At 43.7% G+C, this 17,399-nt stretch overlaps 1 protein-coding gene across 6 annotated transcripts in view; it reads right to left on the minus strand.

Annotated features, from left to right (window-relative positions):
- Positions 1 to 17,399, minus strand: part of specc1 (sperm antigen with calponin homology and coiled-coil domains 1) — a 77,032-nt gene that overhangs the window by 10,946 nt on the left and 48,687 nt on the right. For 4 of the 6 annotated variants that reach the window (XM_030100496.1, XM_030100497.1, XM_030100498.1 and 1 more), the window contains 5 exons: positions 15,184 to 15,347; positions 14,179 to 14,279; positions 14,021 to 14,096; positions 12,991 to 13,135; positions 10,843 to 10,945 (listed from right to left, as the gene is read on the minus strand). In XM_030100496.1, coding sequence (XP_029956356.1) covers positions 10,843 to 10,945; positions 12,991 to 13,135; positions 14,021 to 14,096; positions 14,179 to 14,279; positions 15,184 to 15,347 — 589 coding nt within the window. Of the gene's footprint in view, positions 1 to 10,842; positions 10,946 to 12,990; positions 13,136 to 14,020; positions 14,097 to 14,178; positions 14,280 to 15,183; positions 15,348 to 15,710; positions 17,283 to 17,399 lie in introns of those variants that run through there. The other 2 variants (XM_030100500.1, XM_030100501.1) reach the window with 1 other exon arrangement.

Here is a 17,399-nt window from a genome sequence, read left to right on the forward strand (position 1 = left end):
ATTGGTGCAGAGAAAACCTGTAAAGCTGAATATGTGTATTCTATTAAAATAAGAAACATCCTGAAATGAAGAACAACTCATCATTAACATTGTTAAAAGAAAGGAAAAAGGAGGGAGATATAACGTTAAAATACTCATTTTTGGTTTTTGACAAGTATTTGGCATGAATGATGACAAACATGATTCCATGTATATTAGATAAGGATGACTTTTGTTTCGGTGTTTAAATAATTTCAGTGTCATTTCATTACCAGAGTTGCTTCTATTAGTTTCCTGTTAAAAACTCCTACAGACATGCGCTCTCTCATTGAGATGGATTGCAGTAACTCTGATGCCCTCGTGCCTTTTCCCATCAGATCAACGTTTCAATTTGTCCATCTTCCTCCGGGATCACAAGGCTAACACGCTTAGGAAGGATAATGAAGGCTGTCAGCACTAACTGTGAAACATCATTCACTGACACCAGCAATCCGCTCACATGGCTGCAGAATGTTAACTGGCGGCACGTTTTCCCCACTTTTCAGCTCTGAATATGACAACAAATTGGCACAACATGATAGATTTGCTTTTGTACTAAATAATATCTGGGCTATTAAAGTCTAGTTATTGTTTCCCGACATGGCTCATCAGGTGAGGCCATTTGTGGTCACAATGGGATCTGAAGGAGAAGCCAAACAGGATGCGGCGTCCCGAACACGAGCTTTATTCACATTCACCGTTATTTGTCAACCATCAGGGAAGCAATCGGCACAACATTTTCCAAAACCCTCTTTCAAAATCCACTTCGATCGCCCCTCTGAGACTCTCAGCCCGAATAACGAAGAGGAGCACATGACTCACGCAGAAGCCCAGTCTCCATGTTTCCATTGTGACTGAAGAACCTGTGTAGTCATGTAAGTCCGCATTCCTCCCATAACTCTCTCCCTCCTCCAGTTGCTGGCTCAGCAGCGCTGCCACGACGGCGTGCTGACATGTATACGTTGACTCACGGGGCGAAAAGTGGTTAGTCAGACCCCACGACGAAGACACACCGAGACAGATGAGCTGATGTGTGTGTGTGTGTGGGGGGGGGTTTGAGGGTGTTTTAAGGGGAAGATGTCCTAATTCTGGCCGAGGCATAAGGATGTCTGAGGTGGGGAGAGAGGGGGGGTTTGGGGTTAGGTTGTTCGGGGTGGAAAAGAGAGGGAGAGGCATGAATGCTAAAACAGCAGCGGTCAACAACAGCTCTCTGGGAGCCGGCTCAGAAAAGCAAACACAGCATCAAGCGACAGGAAGCGTCTCGCTCGGCACAAAAGGCAGAGCTCAGAGAAAAAGAGGCTGTGAGAGAGGAGCAGGGCCTTGGACAAAGAGAGGGACTGAACAGAGAGAGGGGGGGGGGAAGACCCGGCTCACAGCTGAAGTGTGAATGTGTTGCTCTTGTCAGCTGCCAACTGGAAAGCATAAAACATCTTTAATGGCTAAATGAATGAATCAGGCAGCAGACATGTAGTTCCTGCTGTGAACGATAGAACACTTCAATAACTGCTTATTTAAAAAAAAAAAGAAATTAAAAACCTTGTCCGTGTCACACGAGGCTCTTTTATTCAGCTGCAAGTGGAAAAAAGCTGCAAGTGGAATAAGTGGAGGATTTTTTTTTCATATGCAGTTTTACCATGTGGTTAAGGTTTCAACAATTACTTGCCAAGAGCTGAGAGATGGAAAAAAGTCCACAATTTGCCAAAATAGTTTAAATACAGTCTTTTTTTTTTTTAACAAAAGCATTAAATAGACAAAAGTAAAAGGTAAAATTATTGTCAGTTTTCTGTGAAAGGATCATTGGGCGACATTTTCACGTCAACCAGCGATCACTAAACTGAGCAGTCGTTTCAGACTTTATCTGTGTGGACGTTAAACATCACTGACTTGTCACCTCCAGCGCTGGAAAGCATCTCTGAACAATTTAAACGTTCGCAGATGAGCTGGACCGGAGCCTGCAGTCATTCACAGGGCGCAGCCGCAGCGTTAGCACACACAGCTAACATGAGCTCTGCTGGCACATGCGGACGCTGCGGGATGAAGGCTGAGTCCCGGCGCTGCCGGCCAGACACCCGACACTCGCATGTCTACAAGGTTTTAACCGCCGCTGCCATCGAGCTGTTATTCACTGATCAGGAATGGAAAATGAATAAAGCATGAGGAGATATTGTGTGCGGGAGGCGAGCGTGAACGTTTGAAGGATGACCGCCACGTGTCAGGAGGAGGACTGATGTTATTCTTGGTCAAGATTAATGTTTTTAAAGTTTTGGTTTTTCCGAATTTAGATTGAGAACAAATTTTGAGACATCATGAGATAAAAGGATATAATCTTGTGTTGAAAGCATTCAATTTGAACAATTTGGAGATAAAATCCCACTGAATATTGAGAGCATGTGGCGAGAATTAAGTAGCTGTTCTCCTCACCCACATTTTGCTAAAACTGTATTGTTTAATGAGAAACCCCCCGACATGAACCAGGGTTTGAATCCCTCCAGATGACCCCATGTAGACGAATGAACTGCTCGCTGCATGTCACTGAAACATGAAGCCCTCAGAAGGCTTTTCTTTCTGGGAAAATAAACCCTGAGGATGGTGAAAGAAATCACTTTTTAACTCACATTACAGACAATTTGTTGCAGCTTTTAGGCAAAGCTTGATGCTGTTGCATGCAACATGGAGCATTAACTCCTTTTTGACGGTGAATAAGCAGTTTTATGTTCTTGATTTTCTCTTGTTGCTTATTATTACTATCATCACAATATTTGTTTGTAAAATCTGTTTGATCTATAATAAAAAAAAGTCATTATGATGTGTAACAGCAGGATGTAATAATCTGGCATACTGGTATAATCATAATAGTGTTTCTTTCATTTTAGAAAATTGTCTTTTCGTAACCAGCCCAGTGCAGCCTGAAACGATGCCCACATTTCATCAAGTGCGTCGCTGCTTTTAAAGGAAACGTGCGCAAAAGGTTTGTTGAATAGTCATCTATCAGCAGTATGAGAGCAGGAGGCGTCCGCCCGGCCGGTCCTCTGACAGACGAGCTCCTCTCAGTATATAGACCCCGTCTGCAAAGCCCTTTGTCTGAATGAATGAGTGGGGTCACGAAAACAGAGAGGGCCAATATAAGTCATGATGAGAAAAAAGAGACAAAAACAATAACAAATAGGAATGTTGGAGGAAAACAAAAATGAGGAAAAGGAAGTTTGGCGTGGAGGGACAAAGGGCTGAGAGACAGAGAGAGAGAGAGAGAGAGATGGAGCAGAGGGAGAGGGAGAGAACGCCCTAATGGTCCTTGCAATGAATCAGCGTCATGAGCAATGACAGAGCGTGGAGATAAAGACGGGGCGATGGGGAAGGTCGGAGCGCTGGTGAGGCTGCAGAGCCGCTCTCCACACTCTCAGCCTGTCAATTTCACGAAGCAGATCGACAAGATAAGGAACAAGGAGGGCAAGACAGGGTCGAAAAGGGCAACGAGGTACGCTCCTGCTCTATGATGGAGCGGCCCATTTTCAGTTGACTTTGATATGGAGGTGCTGCAATACAGCGAAGGTCGAGGCAATCTACATCATTTCGCCCGGTACTTGATTTAATAAACAATATAATACAATTTGGTGCATTTTTATTTAAAGTAAAGCAGCTGTAGTACTAGAAGAAGAAGCAGATGTTTTAAAAATGAATTTCCAGTCATAAGATAATGTGTAGTTTGTCCATGTGGCTTTATATGAAGATAATATGACAATATCGTGTGTCAGCAATTTCTATTGCTTCAACTTTTCACAGTAAAGCATGTTTACGTGGACGGCGTTTACTGTCCTTTAAACAACATGTTGAAGTTTTTCATTTGCTTAAATGCGATCTGGCCTTCTCACTGGCAAACTGCTGCCCTTAGCTGGTGAATAACTACTGGCATCTTTCCAAAGTAACTTGATAATGATTACAAATTGATATAGTGATATTATATTGGACGCTTGAAACTCGTCCCTTTCAGCGTTGTTCTCAGACATGTCCTCATTTTCTCTCAGCAAATGATTTCAAGACCTTTTGTTTGGACAAAAACTCAGTGACGTGTACTCGAACATCATCTTAAAGTACTATGTATCCCTTTAAATATACCTTTCTATTCTTCTAGCCGGCCGTTAAAGTTTAACGTTTCGTATGTTTTACATGCACTTTAGTTAAAATGTAAGGGGTAAAGGTCAATGTTGTGCCAACACACCCAAACATGCCATTACACAGAAAAGCATGGAGTTAAGTACAGAAGTAAAGCGTAGTGCAGACAGAGCTCGGCTGCTGGACCTTTCTGATCTTTTCAGGCTCCGAATCTGATTCCTAACAGAAAATAAACAAGCTTTAATTAGAAATGTCCACATTTCCCCTCATTGTTATAATTAGAATATTCAGCTGTATCTTGAGGGCAAGTCAAGTACCTCTTAATAGCACCCTGGCATGAGCGCTGGCCAGATGACATGATTTGATTTTTCCTTTCTGCCCGAGCCCAGATGACTTCAAGGCTTTTTCTGTTTGATTCTAAATTATCGCCACTGTTGATGATGATTGAACAAGACCGGGAGTGAAAAGACACATTTATTAAAGTCTGGAAGCATTAGAATATTCCTGGCATTCTCATCTATGAAGACACATGCACTACAATCACCTCTAATCTGTAATCGAACACCAGTGATCTCACTCACATTTACTGTAAATCTCTTATTATTGGAAGTGAGTAATGCCTGCTCTTTGAAGAGAAACCACGATTCCCTCCTCGATGTCTGACCTCCATTCCACACTTGCCTGGCGGGGGTCCATTCCTGTCTTTCAATGGCTTTGTGCATGTGTGTGTGTGTGTGTGTGTGTGTGTGTGTGTGTGTGTGTGTGTTTGTGTGTGTGTGTGACAGTTTCCCAGACAAGGCCGGATAAGCTGCGCTCTGTCGGGCCCAGCTGAGCGTAATGTTCAGAACCTTTGCTCATTGTTCCCATCTTAAACAAACAGCACATTTATTTTTGTTTAGCTTTTATGGTTAATTGAGAAAAACAAAAAAGGTTTAAAAAGTGTCCGGAGCGGTCCTAAATTAGGACATCAAAGAGCCTGATAAATATACAGTTGGAGGCTAGAAAGTTTTCCAATAGACCGAACGTTGAGGAAAGCTGTGGCTTCTGGACCGAGGCAGAAAATAGACTGAAAGTGAGGAAACTGCATCTCTGAAGAAGATGACTGCTTTTGCATTCGAGGTGGGAGGCGGAGATCAAATTTGATGCAAAGATGTAAACTTTGCTATTAAAAACTTAGACTGTTTTCCAATCACAACAACCTTCTAAGGAGGAAGAGCAGAAATAAGTTGCACACACATAAACAACACTAAACAGAGCAGCAGTTTCCCTGCAGCCACACGTTCTTGTGAGTCACATGTACCGGAGTTCCTTGAAAACCAGTTTAACGTAACTCGCATAAAAAGCAGCGCTGTGTTTCTAGTGAGTCCCGTCCAGCGCTGACGTGCGCAGGTTCCCTTGTGAATACTAATTTCCTGTGTAAGGCCTCTTCAGCCGATCCCACAGGGCAGAGTCAATCAGAAGCAGCTTAAGGTCCGTGCTGATCGATCCGTGCTTCCAAGAATCTGACATTTGAGGTGTGATGGAGCCTGTCTGGCCTCACGTCTCCCCCTGCTCCGAGGACCTCTGCGTTGCCGCCTCACGGACGCAGCTGCTGGACAAATACACCAACCAGCTCTGATGCTGAAGCCGCAGACAGGTGGAGCGAATACTGCTGATAATCTCATAACAGTGACACACTGCTGGGATGTATTAGGCTGTTACTGACAAGTGAGTGAAGTGAAACAGGGGAAAAAGGCTCGGGGCAGCTTTGATAGGGACCAAACTGTCATGGCTCGATACTCTACATCCCATCATCCATCCCCCAGCACAGGGCAGCCACAAAATATGATACTCTGAACAGTTTTGAGCTAATCTGCTCATCGTACGCCAGTCTCAGAACTGTTGAGTGAGACAGCTTGGATGTTGCTGTTGAAGATCTTCAGCTTAAAGCTTAAGCTTCTGGATCTCCATATTGTCTTAGCAAAATAAAAGCAGATGGATGGATGATAGCTCCGCGACTGTATCAGAAAGACTCCAGAGCCGCAGATCGTCTGGACAATGTTCGGCTTCAAAACTTCACGTTGTGCACTGATCAGGATGCTGACCTACTTGAACATTTTTTCAAACCCTCCCACATTGCAGACACACTCTTCAATCTGTGATGTTAGCAGCTTGTAAACGCTTCCTTCCAAATTAAATCGCTGTGCATGTTGGGCTCGTCTGGTTTTCTCATATTAATTGATGTGCTCCAGTCCCTTCAGCTAATGAATAAATTAAAACTGAAAATCAGAATAGCGCTATAAGTCTCACTGTAAACAGAAATAACAAACATGAGAAGGAATTCACTGACAAAGACATCAAGATTTGAAATGCTGTGTCTGTGGAATGTGTCTCAAAGACGGCAGATTTAAACGAAGACCATTAAAAAAAAAAAAAAAAATCTATAAAAATATCTGACATGAGCTCTTCGGAGGTCTGTAGCAGCTGTGATAATTCAATTAAACACAAAGTAATCTGAAAAATGTTTTTCCCTTCACAAATTTGACCACAGAAAACAAAAACAATGTTTCAGAACAATAACTTACAAAATAATAAGTGATTTTTCATGAACAAATAAAAACTGAGTCGGTGCAATCTGCAGCATTTGCAGAAGTGGACACTGCAGCCGTCATACAAGAAAGTGCTTCTAAAACTTTTCCTGAACTTAAAGTTCAATTAGTTTGAGTGTTAATGGCTTGATTTATTGTATTTATCAGTTTGATGTGTTGTTGTGTCCTTAAAGAGACGCTCCTCACATTTATCTTTAAACCTTAGCGGCTCTGCAATAAAAGATGTGGCACAGATTAATAATGTGTAACGCTAACCGAGGAGCTTTAGCTGATTTGATTACACACAGTAGATGATTTGTGATGTTTTAACAGGGGGGGACCGGCCCGCCGGGGGACTATAATTAATCTCTACAAAGCGCCTGATATTTCAGTACCATAGATGGAGCTGCGTGTTACACAAACCTCAGTCAGATGAGAGATCAATGAGCAAGACCAACGCCTCAGTCCCTGCACTGTATCTGCTGCTCAGCCAGCAGAATAACAGGCAGGACGTCATCCTGCGGTGGACACGCCTCCACGTCTCGCTCCTCCGGGGGGCGAAGCACCTCCTACGTGTCACACACGCGCCCACGTTTCTGTTTAAATACATGTCATTTGCCATGTTTTCCACTTTTCATCCCCAAACTCTATTTACCCGCGGTGGTCCAGTCCGGAGGCGCCATCCATATGGCAAACACATGTTGACGCCGAGCACACGCATCCATACACAGATGCACACGCACACACACCTGAGCCGGGGCCGCCGCATGCTTTAAGACACGTAGACGCTGGCAGCTTGTTTTTTTTTTTTTTTTTTTCCACGTGAAAGAAATGCTGAAGCAGAAACAGAATCATTACTTTATGAGAAGTGACCATTAATGGGAGGTAATTACATCCCCGGCATCGTTTATCTTATTTTGTCCTTCAAAGGGGATTTATTTTCTGAATCACGTCTGCTCTGGAATACGCTCACGCAGCGCATCCAGACACTAACTTCTCGGACTATTCCCTGCCCTGCCACTTGGCGGTACTCACATGTATTTCGAGTACAGCCGAACGGTAGGACGCAAACCGCACGATTAGCGTCGTGTTAATATTTATTGGACACACCAAACTGAGTGTGACATCGGGATTTGCACTCTCCTGCAGGTTTATTGTGCACACAGCAGCTACAAAGCAGCAAATAATCCTCCGGCGTACTCACAATAGCTCTCGTTTTCTGTTTCACTTTAATTAGATGGGTGTTTGACCAAAAGGTCAGCCAACAATGGGGCGGTAATAACAACTGGCACGGGGCTGATCCTCCCCTCTGCTTTGTCTCCGTCTCACACGGCAGCTTCTCCGGCTCTGCGCTGGCAGATGAGCGTGATATAAGAGCTTGTTTCCTCACTCCACCGCCTGGTAACGGGGAGAGGGTGGAAAGTGAGCGGCGATGCTCAAAGCTGCTTCCTCAAAGTGACCATTAATTATGTAGTCTGAAGACACCGGGCACAAATCAAAGCCCACTGACTCCTTACTAAAGAGCCAATTAGTGTTGAGTTATTACCTTTCTGACCTTAGTCCACAGCAGAGAGGAGAGGGACCGCAAAGTGCATGTGGATGTATTGATAAAGCCAAACCTCACTAACCTTTATCAGAGCAGAACGGGAGCATGACAGAGGCAGACAGACAAAGGGACCAGCCTGGAGGTGGCTGTATATTCCTGATGATCACTCTGCTTTCTGTTATTTCACTTCTCAGAAGTTTCAACATCAGCCAGTCTCTCTGGATTTTAGGACTTGAATTAGTGGCTTCCATGTAAACTGAGGTCTGCTAGCGCAGCGGTCTGTAGCAGTCTGACCTTTCACCGGACATATAGAGCTCAACATATCCTCCAACAGAGACCTTTTCTCTCAGTCCACCATGAGAACCAAGCAGGGCCCCGTTATCCAGTTCTCGTCACACATGTTGATGTCGAGCAGACCCAGCTTATCGCCTTTGCCCAAACTCCACAGGAAAAGTCCAGATACAGAACAAACTGTATCTGAGCACGCTTTGGAATTCACCAGTGGAAGGAGAAAGCTCAAGAGGGAAATAACGGCAGGCCTTGTAAATCTCTGATCATCGCCCTCGCAGAGCGAGAGAAAGAAGCCTGAGCTGAACACCGAATTCCCCGAATGTGTGGGAAATCACTCAGAAGTTGAACTACAGGACTTTACACTGAAGGGAGCATCACAGGCGTCCGACAGTCTGGATGAGTCGTACATCTGCCTGCTCTTGACCTCATTCTGCGTGCTTCGTGCCGCCAGTTGTGTCTCATGCTGACCTGTACGTTCAAATTAACGTTAGAATAGCGCCGACTGGGTTTGATGGATAGATGCAAAAAACAAAAAAAACGTACTTTAGAAGTAACTGGAAATATAAATCGTGAGATATTTTGCTTCATAACTGAAAGACCTCGATAATATGAATCAGTCGGCGTTCTAAAAATAGACATTTTTCACGTTACAGGCCAGGCACATGTTGCACAGGAAGAAAATGCACAAACAAAAGACCTCGGCTCATTTCAGGAACACGTCCTCCAGGAGGGAAGCGATTATGCCGCAGACTGAAACACTTCCAAGTAGCCAAATCTGCTTATTGCATTCCTGATACTCGGAAATATGGTTTAGAAACACTGGGTTTCTAAGCCCTTTGTGTGAGAGGGATCATACAGTAAGGTTCCACATTTAAATCCACACCAGTGGGAGCGGGGCTCTATTCAGGGTTTTATGTCCATACACCAAACTGTCCTGAGCTGAACTGAAGATTACAGTTTCATTGAATTCATTATTATTTATTCATTATTACTAATAACGACTGTCGTCCCTGAACTACAGTAAGTTAGGCAGGGCACAATAACAAGAACAGTGGCGTGAGGAGAAAGGGACAGACCTGTCAACACTGCGCAGCTTCGTTAATCGCTCCATCAGATCATTCCTGTTTTTAAAAATGCTTCTGGTGCTAAAACATTCCAAATCTGTGTACAGAGCCAACATCACATCACACAGATCATCACTTTTATCTCATTATCTAACATGTTTATACATCACCTCACAATCAGCACTGTTTGTTTCAGCAACACATGAAAAAATGTTCCCATAAAGCACCTTAATCGCCGAGCGGGCAAATCGCCCAGCACGTCTCAGCAGAGGGACCTGGGTTCGATTCCTGGCCGCCGGCCACACCCACACTGAATGCTGTGCACCTGTTATATTTCCCTACATTATTAGCTGTCCCTCCTGTTCCCATTCAATAAAAAGCAAACTATACCCGTCTGTAATTCAGTAAAAAGAAAAGCCAGCTGAGGTCTACGAGGAGCCGGTGACTCAAAGTTCACTGTGCTCGAGAAAAAGGAACTATTGATCTGACGGCTTATCCAATAATTCAGACTACTTATCACTTGTAAAGCTGGGCCTATTTTTAGCGTGTGCCATCCCACATGTACCTTTTTTTTTACTTAGTGAAGCCGAGCTACACGGAAACACGCGGCTCACATAAAGAAGAGAAGCGGAGTCAGGTGTGTCAGTGATAATAATTAATCTTTTATCAGATTTGCAGCGACGGCTCCCAAGCTACTCGCAGTGTGCCTTGTGGTAAGAGTTTTAGCTTCAGCTCCCTGGCATACAAAAATAATGATTACACAGGCAAATCTCTAATCCCACTGGGTTTAATAGGCTCCTTAAACAGGCTACTGGGGGGGCCGTAAAGCCAGCGGGGTTGTCAGCACTCGGCTACGTGAATTCAGGAAACGCAGAGGCTGGAACCAACGTTCTTAATAACAATGCATAAACAATGGGGGCATGCATAAGACACGGGGAGGGCTATATAAAACACACACATGCATAAATCCAGTGGGCGCTTTGCTCTGGTGTTTCCATAACAGCTGTGCTGCAGTGACATGACAGGTGGGTCTGCAAGCATGGCAATGTGTCGCCGCTGCGTAACACCGCCGAGAAGGCCGAACAAAAACAAAAACACACAGCTCCCAGAGGGAAGTGCAAAGACTGTACGAAACACTGGAGCAAGAACAGCCCGAATGGAGCAATCGGAGGAAGATGCAGAAGATTGTGAAAATGGAAGGAACCTATCTGGTATCTGAGAATGGTCTCTGGCCTGTGATCCCTACCGGATAGCCTTCTGTTTTCTTCTGGCACCACTTCAGTAGAGCGTTTCTCTTAGATCCTCCGTACTCCCGCGCCAGTGCAGCCAAGGGGTCCTTTCTTTCCACACTGTCACCAGGGAAACACAAACCACAACCACAGGGAGACAGAGAGGGGACAGCCTCAGTGTGTCGTGCAGAGCATCGTCTGGGGGAGGTCTGATACCCCGTGAAAACCGCCGTCGTCACATCCACACACAAACATCGGCGCATACTGGAAGTTTCAAAAATACTTACGTTTTGCAAGCAGCGTGAGGTAATGCGACTGAGTCAACATTTTGTGATGAAAAAAGAAAGAAATTCCCCATTCTGACAGAATTCATCAGCAGCCCACAGTAATAGTAAATACCCACAGTAATTCACAGCGAAGCTTTAGGGACCTATAAATTTTTCATTATTGCTGTTTTGTAATCACACTGGATTTCTGGATTAGAAAGTAAACAAAGGGTGATCTGTTGACTCTGCAGAGGGTAAAGAGCTGAGAAACACCATCTTATATGTTGAATGTGTGAAATAACGCACAAAAAGTAATTATGGTTTAGACAATTCAAGTAACCATAAGCCGACTATATCTGCCTGCAAATAAAACAGCTGTTAATTTCTGCATTTGCACCTTAAAGTCCTATGACTGTCATGAAAACTCCCTTACATTTTTCATTATTTTGAATTTTTCTGAATTCCAGGACGCTCACCATTTAATGTTTATCTCACATTAAAGTGATAACACTGAGGCTTCGCTGAGTATATTTGTGTTGGAGTTCAGAGCTGGTTCAAGAGACTGGACAAAGGCCAGCCCTGCTCACTGTCCCATGTGGCTGTACATGTGGGATGTGAAGCACTCTCTCTCCTCTTTTTTCATCCCTTTTAATTTCCACATTCCGCCTCCTGCTCCTGTTCAAGTGTTTACATACGGTGTAGTGACTCTGAGCTGCCGTACGGCAGGAGAGAGAAATGACAAGTGCGACAACAGACTGCTGGATGCCCATGTGCAGTGTGATTCAGGGGAGTCTGCTCCCTCTGGGGCTCGAGCCGGAGCCGAGGCCATGGGAAGACCATGAGACACGGCCGCTGCTCTGAGCATGGCAAACATTTCACACGTCACCGCTGCCCGCCTGTTGAATTCATTATTTCTGTGTTTGAGGCGCCGAAACGCCAGAGGCAACAGGATCCAGTCCAAACAAGTACCCCAGTGGAGGAGGAGGAGGAGGAGGAGGAGGAGGAGGAGGGCGGGGTATTTGGACTTATCATCAGTGATACAGGGGCCATATCATAACTCAAAGCTCAGGACCAAACATGGTCATACCCTGCTGTTTGAGAGAGGAAGTCCGCATCCAGCTACAACCACGCTGCGACTGACCGTTTTCTCAGCACGTGTATTCAGGCTGAAAGAAGGTGAACGACAAATGAGTCGCACTTTGAAATTATATACAAACACTCATCCAGCGGATATGAGGCGGCAATGAAAACAGGGTAAACACAGGCGGTGACAGCGGGCGGCTCGGTATCATGGTGGTATCCCAGGAGGCTGGATTAACAGGTTCTAGAAGCTTTCTACTCGTGTTTGTTACTGTCATGTATTTTGTCATGTGCGTATTTGACAGTTTCAACTTTAATGTGTCACTGTAAATACATCTTCCTCCTTCAGGTGAGATCTGCTGCTGATTCACAGCCAGGTGTGGCCCGTGCATGAGAACGACGGCCAGCGATGCCAGAAGTCAGAGGATGAAAGCGTGTTTGTTTAACCACGTGTCCGTCTTCCCAGTCTGATAAGCAAACACACTGCCTGTTACACAACTGACTCCCGTGTCACGTCAGCATCGCCAGCAATGAAATATGTGAATCCTTCTCGGTGTAAAATAAAAGAACGTCCTCTGTTGGTCCAGCAAATGTGACTGCTCAGAGAAAAAATCAATGACTAGTTTTCACTGTGGCCTCACTTCCTGTGATAAAGTCAATCCTGACAATGCATGAAGAGAAAGGAGGAAAAAGTCACATTTATGACTATTAACCTCAAACAATCACAAATTCCGCTCTGTCCAGTGTGAGACTACAAACAAAGCTGCACAGTTCAACGTGCTTCATCAATACTGGACCAATGTGTTGGGAGGAGCTCACCTCAGCCTGCTGCTGCCTCGACTGTAGCTGAAAGACGCCGTGCGACTGCTGAGGGCCGCCGGGTTTTTAATGACCGACTCCAGAGACGGGCTCTTCCTCATGAGGCTGCTGGGCTTCAGATCGTCCCCACGGCTCGACAGCTTATCTGAGGAACACGTGAGGATAGAGACGGAAATGGAAGGAGGATGAAATGAAGTTGATGAACAGAATTTGATGCGTAATGCTGAACGTCAGTTTCACTGTGAGAGTTTTTCTGCTGCTCCATCACTACACAGTCCCTTGTGAGTCAGGCCTGTCTCCTTCCTTGCAGTAGTAGATCAGTGCAAGAAGAAGCATTTCCCAGATGCTGAAGTTACTGTGCTTTGATCAAGCAGCTGCATGGGAAGGGAGCTGGAACAGCTTTTAGCAGCTGTGGAGCCACATTTTTAAGTTTTCAAAGAACCAGAAAACATTCTAATCAAGCAAAAGCAGTTGGATTTTAGTATGTGGCCATAATTTTATTTCACCTTTCAGTGAGAATCCAGGACTCAGGGCAATAAACTGAACAAAACACACGGTGTGAGGATCACTTCCAGAGGATAAATGAGAAGACAATATATATCCATAACCTTAAGCTATCATTAAGCTGGATGAACGTGTGAATATGAACAGCTCGAGAAGCATTTTGCTGCCATACAGGTGAATTCGGGACATTATGTTTATTATTGCATCAATTATTATTAATAACTGATGCAATAAGATACATAAATATTAGGTACACTTCAATTGATTGAACGTCAAGTTGACTGGATATAAAAAGATCACTATAGAGGGCTGCTGCATAAAAATTACTTCCTTGTAAAAAAAAAAAAAAAAAAAAATTACTTCCTTGTGAAATGTTAGTGGAATAACTTACTTCAATATTTGGTATGTTGTCTGTTTTATGTCATGTTTCAGTGAAATGTGAACTATTTATCTAAGTATTTATTGACATTTTACACACCATAAGAAACTTTCAGGGGGTGTAAATCAGAAGCTGTGAATTGCATACCGTGGGGATGAGAAAACTCTCCGTGGTTAATTCTTTTCTCCAGTGTCTTTGACAGTGGCTTTATGTACGAGTGTCTCTAAAGGAGAGAAGAAGAGCAGAGATCTCATCACGTCACCCCGAGGAGTCACTTCACAGAGAACCGTGAGGCCTGGATGTACCTGGATGGGGGAGACAGCGGCTGCAGGCGCCGTGCGCACCGGGATCCCGCTCAGAGGGTTCCTGAGTGAGGAGGGCATTTGAACCACGTGGTTTGGTCCGTCTGAAACAATCAGTAACAAACCACATGTTTAAAAAGCCTGTCACATTCAACATGCTTGAATACCGTCTCACCCATTCTGTAACTTTAGTGAAATTTCTGTCAATTATAATCCAACAGGGAAGTCCAGTCAAGTATTTCTGTCCTAACATTTACATTTAACAGGTTCCTCTTGCACAGAAAAGAAAAACAGGTTTGTTTAACTACAACAGGGAAGTTTTGTTTGAGTGCGCGCAGCTGCAGATAAAAACCATTCCGCTGTTGGAAAGTGTTTGCAAAATTACCTGCAAATCTACACTAAAACATCTATTTAGGTCCAAAGTGAGCGAGTTATCACACCATAAATACTCAATACTGATTCAACGGTTATTTAAGTCTTATTGTTGGATCATTATGGTGGTTATGGGTCTTGTTAGTCCAATTTAGTTTTACTTTGATTATATATTTCAGATGTTAATTATAGTTTAGCGAACTTAATACCATATTTACTTTTCCAGTGATAATTTTGGGCTTAGAACATCAAACTGACTGGTGTTGAAAGCCTGGCTGAATAAATGTGTAATCACAAGCACTTTTATTCAGTTTAAAGCTGTTAAACCCAGATTTAGATGTTGAACTTGTCATATTTACAGATACATGATTGAAAGTTGGTAATCAGAGTATCTCCACAGCTCACTCACTCAAGAACATATCCATCGCTTAACCTTTCTGTGTGGTAAATGATTTCAGTGACAAACATGAAAACAGGCCTCCAATCTGTCTGGATTACCTGAGGTCAGCCTCTGAGAAAATGACGGGTATGAGTGTGTGTGTGAGTGTGTGTGTGTGTGTTCACCAGCTGTTCTGCTCAACAGCAATGGGATTTCCCTGTCAGTGTGTGTCTGTGTGTTGACGTGTTTCTGCTCACTCTGTCCAACAGTATCAAAGGACTTAATGAGGGATTTGACAGTAGCTCCGGGCTCCGAGTCGGGGTCTCCGCTGGCGTCGCCGGCTGCGGTCGGGATCATGGAGATGCCGCACCACTGACGGCCGTTTTCCGAGTCGGACGCCCTCGCCTCGTCGCCGTGGGACCTGGCAGACACAACGGACACAGTATAGAGCACACATGCAGTGGTGAGGGCGGACGACATGTGACGGCCCTCAGAGATGCTGGCCAGTACGACTGCACGCAGCTCAGACAAGGTCTTTGCTCCGAGTATTGACCACACGGTGTCTTATCAGTCAAAAAGCAAAGAGCAGTTGGAGATAGACCGAAATCTGAACGATCTCAGACTTGAAGGCACGTCTCACCCGTAGCGTCTGGTGAACATTGGACTCAAAGCGACAGAGAGAAGGATCTGGAGCCCCTCTATCAGTGATGTGTCGTGAATGAATGGCAAAGCATTATTCAACTCACCTCCTCAAATTATCAATGACACAAACACACAACTGCAGTTGGACTTGTTTAATTCATTTATTGACCTAATGAACAACAGTCAAAACACACAATACAACACATTTTCAATTGATTTTTTTTTTTCACAGGCAGAAACCCAGTCACAAGTCTTTCTGGTCAGAATAAATTAACAGAACATTCTCTGCGTGGTTTCCTAACAGACACTGAGCGATCGCTCAGCTACTTCGCATGTATCCAGATGTTTACATTTTAGCACCTGTAGCAATGCTCTGACTGAACAATATGGCTTTAGAAAGGGAATTTGAAGTACAACCTGAGAACCTGCAACTGTAAACCAATATGCTATTACAGTATGGAGTATCTGTAAAGGTTTTTGTTGAGATTATGGGTCAAATCTTAAAAAAAAAAAACACTTTACAGAGCTTGGTGCAATAAGAAAAGACACAAAAGGAAAGTCTAACTCTGTTACTTATTCATCAGGAAGTTATCAGAGGTGCACCCTCTGAATTTTTTATATAAAAGTCTGTTTTTAACTTGTCATTAAACATTGTTCCTTAAATGTGTGACTGTAAAGGAAACAATCATGTAAAAGTGATTTTCAAAGGGAAAATATCCTTTCAGCAATCTGTAACACAGTCTTCTTGGTCTGTGGATTAAAATGGACCTTTTAACCTTTTGGTGTGTTTTACAGGAGTAAAAAGTGACCCTGAGGTTCAGCTGTGTGTGTTTATGGCAGTTTGATCATTGGATTCAGGCAGTATAGTATCAGGAGTAAGTCTGTGGACTGAAAATAAATATTGAAGTCGTCAAAAAAAATCGACCCAAACTGAAACAGAGCAGAGACAGTTCATGGTTATTGAGTATTCCTTAGCTCCATCTAGTGGCTAAATGACACCATCTCTTATTCCAAATACAAGATTCGGGTATGAGAGCAACTTTTACTTATTTGCAGATCACACAGGTTCTGTATAAAGTAATCTAATGGAGGTGAAAGTAATTTGACTCATACAGAAACAGTCAGAAAAATAAAACATAAGGTCCAGCTCAACATGAAGAACCACTTCAATCCTGCTGAGTAACTTTAAAATGGGATTTTTAAAAAATGTTATCAGTTTGCCTTTGCTTTGGCTGAATGTCTGGAGTCTGAAATCTTTCAGATGGCTGAAAATTAACCTTATTTTCACACTGTTTTTTTCCTTCCGTGATATTTTTCATGACGTATCGCACACTGATAACCTTCACTTTCTCAAAAGGCACAAAGCAGCTTCACACATTATAAAAAGGAGTCTTTCAAACATATGGCACCTCCTTAACACAAGAGAATCACAAACATAAAGAATACATTCATTTAGAAAGTAAAAGTGTGGTGATATTATTCAATGGGTCCTAATGTAAAGAGATAGAAGTCAGACTGAGTCTTGAGTCTGTTTTAAGTACTGCAGGTACAACGGTCACAGCGGCTTGTAATAAAACGGGTTTACCGCGTCATATTTTCATCGACATGGTAAGTGCAACAATAACACTGTCTTCACAGGGTGAGGAGGTGAGGGGCTTTTCTCTAGTGCCCTTCTACGGCCGTCTTTGTATCAAAGGTGGCTCCAGCGCTCATTCTGCAAGGAAGAAGAGGAGGACAGATGAAGAGCTACAGCTACTGCACATTCTTTATGTTTAGACCAACACAATTGTTTTTTTTCCTCCTGTTATGAAAGCCAGATATCTGGGCACTC

This window comes from Salarias fasciatus, chromosome 10 (assembly GCF_902148845.1).
Source record: "Salarias fasciatus chromosome 10, fSalaFa1.1, whole genome shotgun sequence".
NCBI lineage: Eukaryota > Metazoa > Chordata > Actinopteri > Blenniiformes > Blenniidae > Salarias > Salarias fasciatus.